Raw genomic sequence first — 17,106 nt, 5'->3', positions numbered from 1 at the left:
TCCTGCAGCCGCCAGCTCGAGACCCCACCCCAGCGTCGCCCAGTGCAGCCGCCTTCCCCGAGCCCAGGAGGAGCGCGCACGATGTACATCGATATCGTAAGACTAAATCCAAGGCAATCATGCCACTGAGGGAGTCTCGTGTCATAATAAGCCACGAGAGCAGAGCTCGAGCCTCACTGAGATGGAATTTCCTTGTCCAACACGGCAGCATTACTGCACGTTTGTTCCTTTTTGTGTTAATAATATATGGTTAGGATGTTTCTTTCTGAAACACTGTCTGTTTACATTCCCTATTCCCCAAAGGTCCCATTCGTTCTAATGAGACGCTGTAGCCATACTAACAGGACTGTACATCGCCTGTTGCCCTACAGGATTTTTTCAAACCCGTATTTGATAAGTAACACGATCGTACATAGACGGAAGTCAGGACACGGGTATTTGCAAGTGCACTTCTGCGCCGACCTTCCTCCTCTGGCCTTTGAAAGCAAGGCCCTGGGAACAGTCAAATGGACTTGTTCCTCCACTGCCGCGGCATCCCTGTCAGCCTATTGCGACTCTGAACAGCCGATTTGTTAATTAAATATTTACATCACGGCACCCAGAGGCCTCAATTAGGATGAGGGCTCGTTCTGCTACGTATGGCCCTAACTTTCATTAGAGGGGTCTACGCAGCGAAGATGGCAAGCAACCCGTGAAAAGTTTGGTTCTTACGTCAGCCAAAAATCCCGACTTCCCCAGACCAGGCACTAAGCATCGTCGGTACCTCAGCAGAAGAGGGACTCGCAGGAGGAGAGAACGGCAGCCCTCCGGGAAGGTGGGGACTACGCGGGGAAGTGCAAGGGCAGACAAGGGCAGACCAAAGCTCGTGCGATGGCCGAGCAGACCACGTCACGGTGCAGCGTGACACGACAGGAGACCAAGGGACCGGGGCGCAGCAGTGTCCAGAAAGGCCTTGGGAGCCAAGGCAAAGAGAGCTTCAACCTGACACGAAGACTGGAGGAACCAGCAGCGAGAACACAAGGCTAAGGGCAATAATCCCAGCACAGGAGATGCTATCGAGAAGCCTGACGTAGCCGAGGTAGCACCAGACAAAGGGAACTGCAGCAGCGCGGTGTGCGGGACGGGGACTGTGAGAGTGCGTGAGCGTGCACGTCCTAATTTCCTCCTGAATAATCTGGAAGATGGAATAAGCAGTCTGGCTATGTAGCAAGTCACTGAACAGGCGAGAGTTGCAAGGGTCAGTGGAAATAAGAACGACTTCGAGAGCCCTAGAGAGATTAGAGACGTGGCAGAACAGGCAGGAGAGGCCACGTGTTGAAACGGAGCTGATGCACGGAGGGGAAAACAGACGGGAGCACCGAGAGCGAGGGGCAGGGCGGGACGGCAGCGCCCGACAGACCAGATCCTACGGGTACTACGGGCTCCTCTATTGGGAAGGAAAGCAACGGGCAAATAGATGAGACCTAGTGCAATTCTGCAGTGTGACCAGGGCTCAACTTGTTTCAATCACATTTTTATTCCGTGTTCAAGTCCTGAAAATACAACACACAGCACGGGCGGGAACAAGACTAAGCTGTGTTTTAACCATGCTGGGAGAGGGGCTATTCTGTATCTTACATCAGCAACTGCCGCGCAGGTGAGGTGTCAGGGTGGCAGCACGTTACGAACCCAGATGTGGGTTTGTAAAGGAAAGGACCACGGCAACCTGCGGCTCGACACAGAAATGCCACCCATCTCAGAGCGCGGGGGAGACGGCCCTCGCTGCAGGGCTCCGGCGAGACGGCACCGGGGACTAAGTGCCGCGCTGCCGAGAGATGCCAATAAACCGAGGAAGTTCAGAGAAGAGCAACAACACCATGCAAGAGAGGCAAGCAGCAGTCTCCGTGCATCGATCGGCAGCGCTAGATGCAACCAGGCAGACAGGAGCTACCCGACGGGCCAGACGGGCGTAGCCAGGACAGTGGGAAGAGCTGATGCGCGTGGGAACGTCCCTGCGAGACGCTGCGGAAGGGGCTCTGGCAGGAGCGGTGGAGCCTCGCCGCACGGCAGACGAACTGCTAGGCCCTGCCACGCGAGGACTGGCTGAGCCGGGCCCCGGGCGGGGGGCCAGGGCTCCCCCAGCTCCGACGCCTGCCCCCGCAGTCCTAGGACCAGAGAAGAGTGAGCCCAGTGCTGAGAGGACCGTGTCTCCACTGCTCGGATCCCAAGACACACAAGTAACACCTGCTCCTGACGATCAGTCTTGGGCTAACGGGGTGGCCGCAGCGCCACGCTGCAGCTGAACGTCCCGTGGCGTGGGGAGGAGAGTGGTCCCAAGGTACGAAGGGCACCTCGGCACCTGACTGCTGGGGGATGTCCCTGGGACGGGGCTTGGCACCCTCACCCTCGCCGCCGAGCCCTGGCCCCTCTGCAGCGCTCGGAGGGCAGCGCTGGGGAGGGGACGGGCGGCACGGTGCAGCCCCTTTGCCCAGCCACGGGCTGCATCTGGCCTGGGGGGCGGAGGGTGCCAACCCCTGCCACAGGAGCTCGAGGCACTTGGGACATCCCTGGCACATCAAGGATGAAGAGGAGCGACACCGAGCTGCCCAACTGCCTGCAGCCCGAAGATCCCGAGCTGCTCCGCCGCGCCCCCTTTTCTCTCCTTTCCTATCCTCGAGCCTTGTCTCCGTCTCAGCAGAGTATCTTAGCCATTAAGTGCTCGACAAAACGACGTATATTAAAAAAGGGCAGGGGGAGGGGTGGTAATAGATTTCCGTCAGGATGTGCCTGACCTGTTTTTTTCAATTTCAGTAATTAGAAAGGCAGTGGGCCTGTAGGAATTATTCATAAGCTGCAGGAGCTGTGCAGTATACATTTATGTTAAACATGTCAAATCCAATGGAAATCATGCCTGCCAGCACCAGACTCCATAAACACACTTTTCTGCAACAATTTCCCAGCTCTTGGCAGCCCGTTAATACCTCCTTTAATAGCAATCTACCATGGGCTGGAATCAGGGATGCTCCATTGCACTAATTGCTCTGTGTTAGGTGAGCATCATGGATTTAAAAAAAAACAAAAAAATCATTTAAAAAAACAAAAAACAAAAAAAACCCCTTCAAGCTACTCCTCTAGAAATATTTCATTTCAATCTATACTTTAAGTAGGGATATTCTTCAAAAATGCTGACATACTAAGTCTATACAATTGATAACATGCCAAGAAAGTCTCTCATGCAGTGGGGTCGCTGGGGGATTGAGGTGGTCTTTCATATTTTCTGTTTAAAAATATTAAAACAAACCCAAAATTCTTCAAGTCTCCAATTAGTCTCCCCGGATCCGACTCGGGGCTTTAGGTGGAAGCCTACACTTCCGCTAGCGAACGTGAGCATCTCGAATGCAGTCGTGTTTTCAGGCAGTGCAAACAATGTCAGGCAGCGACTGCATTCTCCTTGCGTATGTGGGACGAATCTCGTGTGACTCACGCTACGAGGCTTTGCTCAGTGGCTGAGATTTGAGAACTGCCTTTCTCCTCCAGCACTAAAATTGGAAAGAAGGAAGCAGGAAGCTCCACCTCCAGAAGCACTCAGCCTGCATCACTTGAGTGCTTAGAAGCTGTTTAATCTTAGTACTGGAGTGAGAAACAGAAAGGAACAGGCCCAATCCAGAAACAGGAAACATTAGCAATTTGCTGCTAACCCAATAAATAATTGATTAAAAAAAGTCACGCACCATCCTGAATCCCTATGAGAAGCTGCTGATTCTCACGAGCCTCTGGCCAGGTTCCCGGGTACGGGCCTACGGACAGCTTTCCGACTGGGGAATGCCAAAACGAGACTTTTTTGGTGAACTGTCATATTAAAGCATCTGTCATCTCCGACTGGGACGCTGTGACCCAGCACCGCTGCTTTTTGCCCAGTCTCAGAGGGGACTCGACTCGCATCCAAAGGAGCACAAATCCTCAATTATGCACTTTGATTTGGAAATGACTCTTCATACGTACAAGATGGCGAATGCTTCTGGGAGGTTACTTGAAAACAGAACTTCTCTGTTCCAGAATATCCTGTTTTCAAATTAGAAATACAGTACATTTTCAAAGGTCTGTTCTGAAAATGGACTGTTGTTATACATTTGCCATGAAATAGGAAAACCCAAAGTGAAGAAGTTTTCCCCCTTCACAACAAGTCTCTTACACGCGACTACCTCTGCCGCTCCCTGCCACGTAGCCGGGGCTGTCCTCACGCACTACTGTCCTGCCCCTGCAAACAACCGTCGTAAAACTCGACGCTTCCCCAGCAGCTTTTCATCCAAGGGCCTCACACTGCTATGCAGAAGTGGATGGCATTTACTCCAGTCTGCAGGTGGGAAACTGAATGCACGAGACAGTGAAATAGTGGCTAAGGGCCACAAGTAGCCAACGGCAGAGCTAGGAGCAGAACCGCTCTCTTGGCTTCCCGTTCAAAATCCTATTTACTAGCTCACAGGAGGGCCTGGGCCTGCCTTTCCTCCTTGTCCTGCTCTCCCACTGTTGTCGAGGGAGTTTGGGAAGCAGAAACCACGCGGGACTCTGCTGTACGATGACACGTGCTTTACAGTCGTATTTCTCTGGAATAAACGGATAGGGGATTACGTGCTAAGAAGCTGGGCTCCAAGCGGATCACTTCAGCACATGCTTAAACTCCTCTGAAGTCGAGCCCTGACCTTGCAACTTGCTCTGCACAGACCTCACTCAGCGAGGTTGTCTAGGTGCAGGGGTCTGCCCACGTGGACCCAGCTATGCGGTCTAGGCCTGCAGACAATTTTTACAGCAAGCCAGATTTGGAGCTGCTGTCCGGCAGGCTTCCTATCCATGCTCTGAATGGAGCTAGCACTGAGACCCGGCTCGGGATTTCACAAGGCAACGAGAACGTCAGAAATCTAAACCCAACATCCAGATTTTGTGCATGAATCGGGGATTTCAAAACCATTTCTTTTTGTGAGTGTGGAAACTCTCCTCTGAACTGCTGCAACCACCGCCACAAAAGCATCCTGCTGGGCCCCGAGATATGGGGAGCCCCTGAACGTTTTAAATAGTTCAAACAGGTCCTCGCACTCGTTGGCACTGCACTTCCTCTTCAGTGTTGCTGCCCATGCTCCAAGCTGGATGCCCGCTGGTACTTGCCCCATCACAGTAGCGCTACGGGGCCTGGCCGCAGGTCGGGGTGGCACCGCACGCGCTCGCACTCACACGGGCAGTCCCGGCACCCACGCCCAAGCAGTTTTGCCTGCTGGGGTTGACACAGCACGTGTCAAAGGACAACCGATCCTCTCGGTCTTGACAGGCCCTGCGGCAGTGAAGGGATCAAACCTCTTCATGGAGCTGAAACCAGAGATCACGCTCTGCCCAGGATGCCTGCAAGACCTGGGCGGGAAGCCTCTCTTCGGCTGCGGCGGGTTGGCAGGCAGCTCTCGCTGGCGTGGGACCTCCAGAAAGGGAGGCCGGCAGGGAAAGTGCTGGCTCTGCAGGCCAGGAAAAGCGCGGCGCTAAGGGACCAGATGTTTGTGTGGTTTCTTTGGTTACTCTGCAGACAAGGGAACATGCCTGGATCATTTACGTTCCCCCAGTGAAGTGGGGGCATGCTGGGCTCTCTCCTTGGCCACGGAGGGAAGCCAGAGCTGCTCAGACTGGTCTCTACACCAAGGAGAAAAATCCCTCTTTCTTCCCATCCTGCAAGTGACCCCGGCTGGAGAGAGAAGCGCACGGCCTGCAGGGAGCCAACGCAGCGCGGTTTCCTGCTCAACGCCACCAGCACTTTCCAGAGCTCCTTGACCATCCTGGGCTGGGCTGGTCCTGCCTTGAGCAGCGGGCTGGCCTGGGGTCCCACGCAGCCCCCCTGCGAGATCTCTCCCGTGGCAGCGAGCCCCTGGCCAGGGGAGCGGCAGAGCCGCGCGCTTGTACGTGACCGACGTGCACGCAAAAGGACCCGTTGGATTTGAACCCGCCCGTGTATTTTCGATTTTGCGGGCGGTTCCACATCTCTAGGGAAAAAGGGAAGTACGCGGCTGAAACTTTGCTTGCAAGGTCTTTGGGGCAGACGCCGTTTCTGCTGCGCATCCGCACAGCGGGGAGCAGGCCAACGAGGCTCGGGCTCTAGGAAACAAAGTGCCGTGCCGTCAATCTTGACGGCAAAGTGTTAATGGAGAGCGGGAGCCTGCCGCCCTCGTGCCACGCTGCCAGCACTGCCTAACAGCGTCCCTTCGTAAAGCAGCAGCTCGCTTCCCCCGTGTCGTTACGGCCGATTTGGAGAAGGACCACGCACGCTCGGGACCTGCTATTTTCACGACCCCCTTTCTTCCCTCTCAGCTGTTTGCAAAGCCTAACGCACACCGTGGCACTGAATTCATGTTTTCAGGCTAAAACGAGGCAAACATTTTCCAGCGGTAACATGACCTAGCGGGGAGAGAGGAGTGGCTGGAAGCCGAACCAGCTGTGGGAAACCGAGGGCGCTGGAACGTTCTCCGTCGAGAGGAAACAGGAATGGAAGAAAGCGGCAGCGTGGGCTTGCACGGGCAGCACGCTGCGAGCCAGCTGTCCCGCTCCCCTCCCCTCCGCTCCCGCTGGCTCGCAGCAAGGGAGCAGAGCCTACCTGGCCATTTGCTCGGGTCTTTGTCACTGCCACTCTCTTGCTCCTTAGCAGGCTCTTCAGGGTCGGCAGCCGTCTCACTGGCCCCTTCCACATCTTCAACTGCTTCTTCTGAAATGCAAGCAGTGAGAGAAAACCAGTAAGAGCAGAAGCAGTGACAGGAAGGGCTAACACAGCTGCAGAGCTCAGCACCGTCCCGACCCCGTCGCGCGCGCGTGAAACAACGTCACGGCTGCGGCCGGCGATCCCGATTCACGCACAGCTATCCCGTGACGAGACCCGCGCGGACGCCGAGCGAGGCGGAGGGGTCCTTGCTGGGCTGCGCTGCCTGTACGCCTTGAGGGCTGGGACCGCAGGACGCCAGCACTTTTCCTGGCCCGCTCAAGCTGTGGCTGCCCCGAGGATGAATCCTGACCAGACACCCCCCACCCCGCCACGGCCCAGACTCCAACACGGAGCTGCATGCAGCGTTTCTAGACACAGACCCGCTTCATCTCAAGGCCGGCTACACCTTCGACAGAAATGAAACAAAGAGCCGTGAAATAACAGAAACAGGAAGAGGAACCCTGCCTTCCCAAGGCCTGGCTGCTGCTGGAGCGAGGACGGGCCTTCCTTCTGCGTGGGGCACCTGGACGACCGGCGTGCAGCGGCGTTTACTCCCAGGGCCTGTTTCAACACTGCGAGTGCTGGAGGTCGCGGCGTGCTCCTGCCAACAGCCTGGCCTCTTCCACGTAACGCCACCCCTCACCTGCGACCTGCCTACGTTCAGCCACGGCCAACCCCGGCGGGGAGAAACACGCAGGGACTTATCCCAGGACAGGTGCCCGTGGGCAATGGCCTGCAGCCGTTCACACGCTGAAAAGCAGCTTGTTTCCTCCGCGAATAAGGAATGAGAGCAGCCCGGGGGAAACCCGTCGCGCGGGACACGCACTGAAGGCCCAAGCGGGTCGCTCCGAAACCCGAGGTGGAGGGTTTAAAGAAATCACCCGGCCCGAGGGGGAATGTTAGCGGCCACAGAGGCTCCAGCTCCTCTGACGAACTGGAGCTCGGTGCCACCGACCTCAAGCGCCGGAGCCTGGGTGCGCCAAGGCGCCGGGCCGAGCAGAACCGCCGGGGCGCGGCGACGGCGGGACACCAGGCAGGGACGCACCCTCGGAGCCGGCCCAAGGACGGCGTGGCCTGCGCTGGCATGGGAAGCCTTGCAGCGGTGTGCCGACACCCGTGCACCCGGCCTCTGCTTCCAGGACGGTGCCGAGAAGCCTCTGGGCCGACCCCGGGCAGGCGGCCGGGCATCCCCTCGTGTGCTGCCGGGAGGGCTCGGCTCCTCCCCACGATTCCTGCACAACAGGCCGAGGAAGCAAGAGCACTGCTGCTTTCCATGACACACGGACACGGCACGACGCTGCTAGTGGCCTTCCTTTCATCCCAGCACCAGGACGTCGTTAAGACAACAGCCAAGTAGCAGGAGAGGCGCTGAGATGAAAAGACTGGTGCCAGAGCGAACTCACTGGTGAAGGATGAGAGTGGAGCCGAGTGCCAGGGCATCGTGCGAGAAAACACCGCCGCGCGAGGGGGCAAAGGTCTTGCAGCTTTTGCACCCTACCGTACGCACCGACTAGGGTCAGGCCTGCGCTGGGAAAGCGCGCATTTGTAACTATTCTAGCTGTAGCACGGGCAGGAACAGACATACTCCGAAGTTGCATCAGTTGGATACCCCGAGACAGAGCTGGAGGGGGACCTGACGCACATCCTCTCTCCTAGTGACGACACGCCTCGAATGAGAGGCTACCGGGAGAGGAGCAGCGCAGACGCCCGTACTGGGACCCTCGGGGCAGCGCCACGCCACGCCACGCCGGGGCAGCAACCTGAGGTGCGACAAGGGACTTGGCTCAATCTCCCGCCAGCACTGCTCTCCAGAGCCCAAACTCTTCAGAGCTGTCTGGGTCTAAGGGGTCTCGCACTCCTCGCACAAGCCCCTGGTACCTTTAGAGAAGAAATACCTCAGCAACAGGCAGAAAAATGGAAGTGATGGATGCAGAGCCTGTCTGCCCCTTGGGGGCCGAGCAGCAGGGAGTTTGCCGGAGGGCAGGGCTGTGGGATCAGCACGTAAAGTCATATTTTGGGAACTGAGATTGCACAAGTCCTCCCTCCATGGAGAAAAACAGCAAGGAGACAGATTTTTTTTACTGTCTAAGAGAAGCGACAAGCCACAGGGTGGAGAAAGTTTCTGTTTAACTGGAGAGGCCGGGACAACAAGCTGGTAATTATTTAATGGGTTTTATACTGGAACGCAAACTCGGCTTTTTTCCGTCCCCGACTCACTCCTCTCCGCGATGCCTCGTTCCAAGACATTCCAGACGAACTATAATTGTACGGCGAGGCGGGCCAGCAGTCCTGCTGGCAACTCAAAAATGTGCACTTACGTAGCACCTCCTATCTGAGCAACGCAGGCTATTTCAACAAGAGGCCAGTAAATCCCCATCCCCATTTCGCAGACTAGAAAGCTGAGGCACAAAGCAAGACTCTGGGTTAAAGACCCGGGAGAAAGCAAGAGCCACCAGCATAAACCTGGCTCTCCTGACTGCGACTCCTTTGCTCCTGCCAACAGCCAGAAAGGTAGCGCTCCTATTTCGGAGGTCGGGGAGGGCAGCGCCGTCCCGAGCGGAAGCCGTCCTCGTCCCAGCGAGGCCGCTGACCTCCTCCCTGGCTAACAACAAAGAGCCGAGCCCGCTGCAATCCCGCCGACGGCCCAGAGGTGTCAGCATCTGCATGGCGAGGAAGACCGCGGCTACCCAGCAGCTGGATGCAGACACCGTCTGGGCTGCCTAACCTGAGCATGTGGAAATAATATACGTCTTCAAGTGAACTGTCTGGTTCTGGAGAAATAAAATAGGACATTCATAAGCAGTTACACCATCTGTCTTTATACCATCATCATCAACAACAAGGGGAAAAAATAGCTCTTTAAAATGGATGAGAGCCCAGGCTGACAGTAACCGGAAAAATGTGAGCTATGAATACCAATAAAGGTAGAAAAATGATTAAAAAACAAGGATACAAACGGCAAATTCCTCTCCCTGCCCAGCGTGCAGCCCACACCGACGCAGAGGCGCAGCCTGTTTTATTGGTCAGCCTCTCGAAAACAAAGCCACCGGCCGGGAACTCGCCGAGCCCCGCGCTGGCAACTCGGCTCTCGTCTCAGCCGCTCGTCTGCCCTGCCTGCTTGGACCGACAGGCTCTGGACCGCAGGACCAGGGCTTTATCTGTGCTTTGATTTTATTGCTAACACGGCAGAAACCTTCTGCAAGGCTGGTGCTTTTGGAGGGGAGGGAGAGGTAGTGGAAAAAAAGTTGCAGGGGATATGCTCTTCCATAGGACGGCGCCAGCCTTTCCAAGGGCAACTCGGGGATCCCCTGGCCCTCGGAAGAGCGGTCCCCCCATCTTCACGTGGCGCCCCACTGCCACGGGCCCAAGGGGCTGCAGCAGGAGTGCAGCGATACAGGAACAAAGGTCCCACCTCGTGTCCATGCCAGGGCCCTTCCTTCTCCCGCTCGCCCCGGCACACTCCCTGCACGGGAGGGGTCCCGAGCGTCCGCGCGGACCTCCCCCAGGAGCAAGGAGCTGGCTTGCAGCCCCTTTCCCCCCAGTGCTTTTGATAACCGCTCTGCTCGCTACGATCAGGGGAATCGTTATCGCAGGCTTCTCAGTACGATTCAACCACGGGGCCGGTCGGGTCTAGCTGCTAGGTGCGCTGCCGTCGGGTTTTGCATCTGCCTCTGAAACACCAGGAAGTGGCCTTTATCAGGGCTGAGCCACCAGTGATTTGATCCATTCAACACAGCTCGCCTCCCCAAGCAAAAGGAGACGCACCAAAGGGCCTTTCCTCTCCCCTAAGCGCTTGCACCTAGACACTGGCCCTTGCTCTCCAGCTGCTCACATCTGCAGCGCCCCACTGACTGCTCTGAGCCCGCAGAGCAAGGCCTGCAAAGACCCGAGGCAGCGCTCTCCCGCCCGCCCGCCTTCCCTCTCGCGCGCTGAAAGAGCGAGGTCACAGATCTCGCAGGGGAAGGGGCTCATCCCCCTTCCCGCCTCTCACGTTCTGTGACGCCGGGGTGATGTTAAGGAACTAGTTTCTTTTCCCATTTATTAGCTATGATATCCCGAGGTCACGGCAGTCACTTGCTGCACCCAGACGGGGCCGGCTAGCACCCTTCTGCCCTACGTGCAGCCAGACCTTCTCATTCACCATTTCTCATGTAAAGCTGGAGGTATTTTGTGCCCGGAAAACGCCCCAGGGTTCGTTTGTTCCACTCGTCCCCCCAAGGCTCAGTGACAGCTCGCCTTCGAGCCACCCACCCCGGCCACGTAGATCCCTGCGTGACGGCTACGCCTTGGCTGCATTTCCAGAGGTATTCTGGGCAGTCTCAGTCCGGCTGACGGAGCCTCGTGCCTCTTGCAGCCAAGCACACTCGCCCCAGACCCTGAGCCGGAGGCCGTGCCTGCAGAGGAAGCTCCTTGCAGAGGCCCAGCAAGGCTTCGAGAGCCTCCTCCCTGGTCTCAGCACCTCCTAGTCGACGGGGCACGTGGCCAGGATCACGCACGCCCAACTCGAAATGCACTTGGGGAGACTCCGGTCTCCGCAAGCGGCTCTGCAAGGCGGCAGCTGCTGCTCCAGCGCACCGACGAGAAGAGCCCGTTTTACAGGAAGACAGAGCGAGGCGGTCGCCTCACTTACGGAGCGGCTCCCGCGAGCTCCACCACGTCCCCCGAGAGCTGCGACTTGGGAAGGGCCGGGGGCTGCTGCTGCTAAGGAGTCTGCGCGAAGGAGACGGTCTCACAAACCACCCTCATCGCCCACCAGGCTGTACTGCCTTGACACCACCCGTGAAGCACGCAGCACATGCTCGGTGCCTGGGACGTGGTCTCACAACCGCTTCGCAAATCCCTGGGCCAGACACTACCGCCCCATGGCACTCGGGTGCCAGGAAACCTGCCTTCAGTGCCTCGAAACCCACCCCTGGAAGTCCCGGGATGGAGTTTTTCCACCCCCTGTAGTAAGTGAATTCAGTTAGACAATGGCATTTCCATTTCATTTGTAATTTAACTAGTCACTAAAGAGAAGGAGCAGGGAAGCTGCGGTCTGGAAAAGTACGAGCATCTTCTGGCCTCGGCCGAATTCAGAGAACTCCCAAAGCCTGACAAAGTAGCAAAAATATGTCCCAGTCCCCAAACTTTGTAGGAACAAAATGCGTCGCTTCTGCCCCTTCCAAAACCCAGAAAAGAAAAGCTTAAAATAGTGCGAGAAGTCACCAAATCCCAGCTGGAACTGCGCCAGGCCGAGGCGGCCGAGTCTCCTGAACTCTGCCTCGCAGCCATATTTCCTCAAAAGCCCGTGTGTCGGATCCCGCGGACGGGGTGCTGCGGGAGCGGGAGGGGGAGAAAGCGCGCGTTCGCCTCCCACCCTCCGGCAGGCTCAAGAGCTGAGAAACATTAGCTGTCATGAACCACAATCAAATCAGGTTTGAAATATTTAGCAGTGGCTTGGAAAATGCGATGGTGCAGCTCTGACAGGCGAGATGTGCACAGACACCCATTTTCCATTATAATGGAAATATCAAGCCTGTTCTGAATATGTATAACCCAGAAAAATGTATTGATTTTTCATTCGGCATTAAAAAAATGAAATACCCTGCAGCTGTCAAAAGCCTTTTGTTAAAAGCTCATCTTTCCTGGAATGAGGTTTACCAGAAACAAGTTTTAATTGTACACAGGGCCTCTTCTTTGAAACAAAAAGAGTCCCCGCCGCCCCTCTTCTTCCACGCGGCGAGCCAGCAAGACCCACGGGCACGGGAACCGAGGCAGCCGCGACACTGCCGACGCCGGGAAAAACCGGCTACAGCTACCCTTCTCTTCCGACTGCGGGACCACACGTGTGCACGAGCACACACACGTGTACGCACACGCACACTCGAAGGCCTTGTCACAGCAGTCCAAGGGAAGTTTTCATGCTGCTGTGGAGGAAAATCAACGGTAGCAAGAGGAAGGACATCTCTGCAGTCGGCTCCAGTCCACACGTTCAGGTGCACGAGGCCAGCTCTGAGCCTGAGGGCCAGGCGGTCGCTCCCTGCCTCCACGCTGGCGGGGCAGGGATCCTGCCCCCCAAACACCCCGATTCACACAAAATGCACGGAGGCCTCCTCCCCCCCGGTGACAGCCTTCTAGGAGCTGCGCTCTTTCCTCTGCCAACCTGCGGTGCAATGCAATCGCCTACCCTAGTTAGCAGTCGTTTCACTCAACGGCCCCACGAATCGCGAGAGACGGCAACAGCCGCAGGAAGGGCAGCGTCCCCTCAGCACCGTCTCACTGAAGCCCCGGGGCTGCCGGGGAGGGACTGCAGTGGGACCGGAGGAAGCCCACCGCGGAGACTTCAGCTCCCACCTGGGCATTGTCCACGTGCCGGCTGCGCGGCCGTGCGCGCTCCCCACTGGGAGTGTCACCGCTGGGCTCGGCCAGGAGCCGCCCGGGGGCAGAGCGGGGCGTGCTGGCAGTCAGGAGGTGGCACGTGGCGCTCTGCCTGCATTTCGAATTAGATAAGAATAAAGCATCTGCCTCAATGATACCTGCAGTCTCAAGCGGCGACGGGACCGCTACACCATTGGGCACTATTGCCACAGCTGCAGGGCTTCACCAACATGGGCACTCGCAGCTTCAGTCCCTCGTCACACAAGACCACGAGCATGTACGAGGTGTCACCGCACTCAACTCCACGTTGCGAAATGCCACGTGTTTCAAAGGACTTGCCACGCACGCCCTGCTTTCGGTGAGCACAGTAAGGGCGTGGGGTAGGCACACGAGCCGATACCTCCATGGCCCGGGGTGGGAAAGCATGGCCAGAGCCGTCCCTGCCTGGGTTGGGAGGGCGGGGGGTCCTGGAGCCAGGTCAGGAGGGCAGGGACCACGAAGGGCCAGGTCCCTCACTCGTCTGCAGAGCAGTCTCTCGAGTCTGCAGGCTTCACAACCGTTTCTAATGGCCGACAGCGATCCGGGGCAACGTCCCGACCGACGCTCGTAACGCAAGGCACAATGTCCTCAAAACAGCTCGACGACTGCCATTTCTACAGCCGTCCTGGATTCCCAGCCCTCTGCCAGGAACGGCACTAGCAGACCCTCCCGGGGGAGCCAGGTCTGATGCAGCCGGGCTGCAGCACCTCCCCTAGCCCCTCGGATGGGCGTGGGGGTCACACGTTTTGCATGGCTCTCAGGGGCCGGGGTCGCTCTCTACTTATTTCCGTTTCACCCAAAAGACAAGGTAGGGCCTGGAGGACAGCAGGGAAAACACAGGCCCCAGAGGAGAGTTAGAGGCCAGTCCTAGGGCACCAGCCTTGTGGGGGCGAGTCCCACAGCCCGCCTAAGACATCCTTCTGCTGATCTTGCGTTAATGGCGACTTGTGTTTCTGGGGCACCCACGTGCCCTCGCTGGAGGAGGAGGAGGACAACGCCGACAGTGAGCACGAGCCCCCCCTTGGAAACACCTCCAGACGGCTGCCCTGGAGGCAAAGGTGTCTGACGTGGCGCGGGGGCAAACGGGAAGGCGATCCTGGAGAAAGGGGCCAGGGACAGACACCAGATGAGCCTGTGGTTGAGCGCTAAGTTTCTATGTCCCTTCTGCAAGAAGAAACTCCACCAGATGTGGACATGCCCCACTAAACCGGTGTGGCGGTCCATCCGTCCTGCGTGGTAGTCCTCCCTCCCTCCCTCCCTCCCTCCCACGTCCGCGTGACGAGGGATTTAGCAGGACCCGCAGAGACGCTGGGCTCTGGCAGGCCGCACCACGAGCCCTGCTACGGCCTCAAACGAGCAAGCTCTGGGCTGTCAGCCACGCACCTTCGTGGCTGTGCCACCGCCGCCCCAGGGCTCGCACCCCCGCCCGCCACCCCCACACAACCACTTCAGCTAAAATCCTATCGATCCAGTCGGGCCCTGGCTGCCCTGCAACGCGAGCTTCGCCGGGGAAAAGCGAGCTGGCTGCCACCTTCGCCCACAATCGCAGCTTTCCTTTTTGATGGAAAACATTTTGATTAATTTGATTGTTATTTTTGCCACTTTGATGTATTATCTCATTTGCCAGATCCTGCTGGGAGCCCAATCCCGGGAGAGTCAAGAGGCTGGAAAACACCGGCAGCAAGGGTGCCGTGCAGGACGCCCTTCGGAGGACAAGACTGCGCTCACAACACGCGACCCCTGCTCCACGGCTCTGGCGCAAGAGCGAGCGGGCACTGCAGCATTGGTTATTAAAATGGGTAATCAGCAGACACACAATTTCTGCCTTTGTCTGTGGGAGTGACGCTCTCCCTGCTGCTTTAAAGAAACAAGAAAAACAGGATATTCGGCAGAAACACGAACCTCGCCTCGTCCAGTCCCGCAGTTACTCTCAGCAAAGGAAGAGGCAGCAATACAGCCCTCCGGAGAAAAATTCAGGGCTTTTGCCTTCTCATCTCAATTTGCCATTGCTGAAATAGGCCCAATCCTGCCACGATGACGCACGCACCCAAGTGCATCGGGACTTGAACAGATGTGGACTCCCGAGAGCTGCCTGCAGAGAACCCGGATTGCGCTGGAAACCTGCACTTCTCTGGCACATTGAACAGGAATTTAAACCTGAAGAAGTGAATGCAGATTTGCTTCCTAATGCAAAAGCAGGGAGTCTGCAATGGTCCCATTTTACAGGCCCGCACTGGCTGCTGCGTCTAGCTAACAGGGTGGGGGCCAGCGAGGCGTCTGAACAACGCACCCGGACAGCGTGTCTACAAGGTGCAAGCTGGCTAGGAGAGGTTCACAACCAAGTGAATTGGGCACTTCTCTTCCCAGGCAGCCAGCCCGGGACAGATCTATTGATACGGCAGCTAAAGCCAACTAATCAATGAGAGAACGCTCTGCCCTCGGCTCTGATGAACACTAATTGCTCTTTAGTTTACCTTTCCGAGGGCTCATTAGCATAAGCCCACCTGACTGTGCCTAAAAATACACCGGAAGGGTTTTGTGTTTTTTAAGTGGGAATACATACAAAGCGGTTCAAGAGCCAGGTCTCCGAAACAGTCCTCGGGTGCGCGGGGCTCTTCTGTACGAACTTATTTTGTGCCAACTGCACTGAATCTGGACCCAGCAGGGATTCGCCCCCCTTGAATTTCAGCACAACTAGAATCGGAGCTGTTATTTTCACACATGGAATATAAAAAAAAAGGCAAATTCCCTGAGCATGTTTGTAGTGGAGCGTGATGTGATTGTGCTGTCATTTATGGGAAATAATCGCAAGCCCATCTCTCCCTTTCCCCCCCATTTTCCAGTCCAAATAACCATGAAAAATTACACTTCAATGTCAGGAGGACAACAAAGGAGGGGCTTTCTCCTGCGGCTTGACGGCTTTTCAGGGTTTTTTCCTTTCTTTGGACAAAAACTACCTTCAATTCTATTTCATTTTAAATGTGATCTAACAAATGCATCTTGACAAGTTCCTTTCTTTTTTTCTTTTAAACAGTATTTTGCACAGTTTAACCTAGCTCCAAACCGGAATCAGCTGGAAAGGAGAATCATGCAAAACACAAATCAGGACCCAGCAGCCAAACAAAAGAAAGGGCCCAAATCCCGCGTCAGGTCTGGAGGGAAAGGAGAGCTCGGCCCCCGGCGGGGGGAACGTGGGCCGGGGCGGGGGGCACAAAGAGGAAAGCGCTGGAAGGAGGACGAAGGTGGAGGCGGCAGAGAGGGCGACCCGACCGCAAGCAGGTGCAGGCGGGGGCGGGAAGGCGGAGACGGGGGGAAGAGAGCGTGGCCGGCCCAGCTCCTCCAGATGACGGGTGTCACACACATGAAATGAGGGGGTGCGTCCCGCTCGGCGCGCTGATACGAGGCTCGGCGTGCCGCCCCCCCGTTCCCAGCACAGCCCACAAAGGGGTCACTGACAGGTCTGCACAGAGATCAAGGGGAGGGAGGCTCCAGCTTTTAAATAGTAACCGAACACTGAGTTATTCTCATTAGTCATTCAGCCCCTTATTGTTTCCTTCAACATTGTTTACGGGGGAAATCTGCTCCCTCCTCCCTGCCTGCCAGTGCTTCTCCCCCCTCCCCGTGCTAACTACCGCTTTTCCCCTGACTCTGCAGGCTTCGCTCCCACCCCTTTCCATTTCGCAGCGTCCCAGCCATGACCCCGTTAATGCCGGCATTCTTGTGCCATCATTCGGGAGACTGGTGGGGTGACCGTGCGTCACGGCCACGGTCGCAGGCTGCCTGCAGACTCAGGCAAACGGCACGCTCCCGGTCAGGCCCGGCGCGTTTCTGGCAAGCGCCTGCGCGCGCTGGATCACAGCTGCGAGAGACTGTCGGACATTTTTAGAAAAACGAAAGCGGAGATGCTGCACAAGCTGCATCATCCACCCAGGCCACGAGCAGAAGGCGCGGGCTGGACGCTGGCAGACAGACGGCCCTATTCAAGGCGGCAGACTTTAAACCAT

The 17,106-nt window shown here is 57.0% G+C and overlaps 1 protein-coding gene across 4 annotated transcripts in view; it reads right to left on the bottom strand.

The window, feature by feature from the left end:
* ZFHX3 (zinc finger homeobox 3) overlaps positions 1 to 17,106 on the bottom strand; it is an 813,079-nt gene that overhangs the window by 32,365 nt on the left and 763,608 nt on the right. For all 4 annotated transcript variants that reach the window (XM_059714010.1, XM_006258819.4, XM_059714011.1 and 1 more), the window contains one exon: positions 6,605 to 6,712. In XM_059714010.1, coding sequence (XP_059569993.1) covers positions 6,605 to 6,712 — 108 coding nt within the window. The remainder of the gene's footprint in view (positions 1 to 6,604; positions 6,713 to 17,106) is intronic.

Source organism: Alligator mississippiensis, chromosome 10, assembly GCF_030867095.1.
Source record: "Alligator mississippiensis isolate rAllMis1 chromosome 10, rAllMis1, whole genome shotgun sequence".
NCBI classification, from domain to species: Eukaryota; Metazoa; Chordata; order Crocodylia; family Alligatoridae; genus Alligator; species Alligator mississippiensis.
The sequence above is the reverse complement of the archived record's forward strand: the minus strand, read 5'-3'. Positions and strand labels throughout refer to the sequence as shown.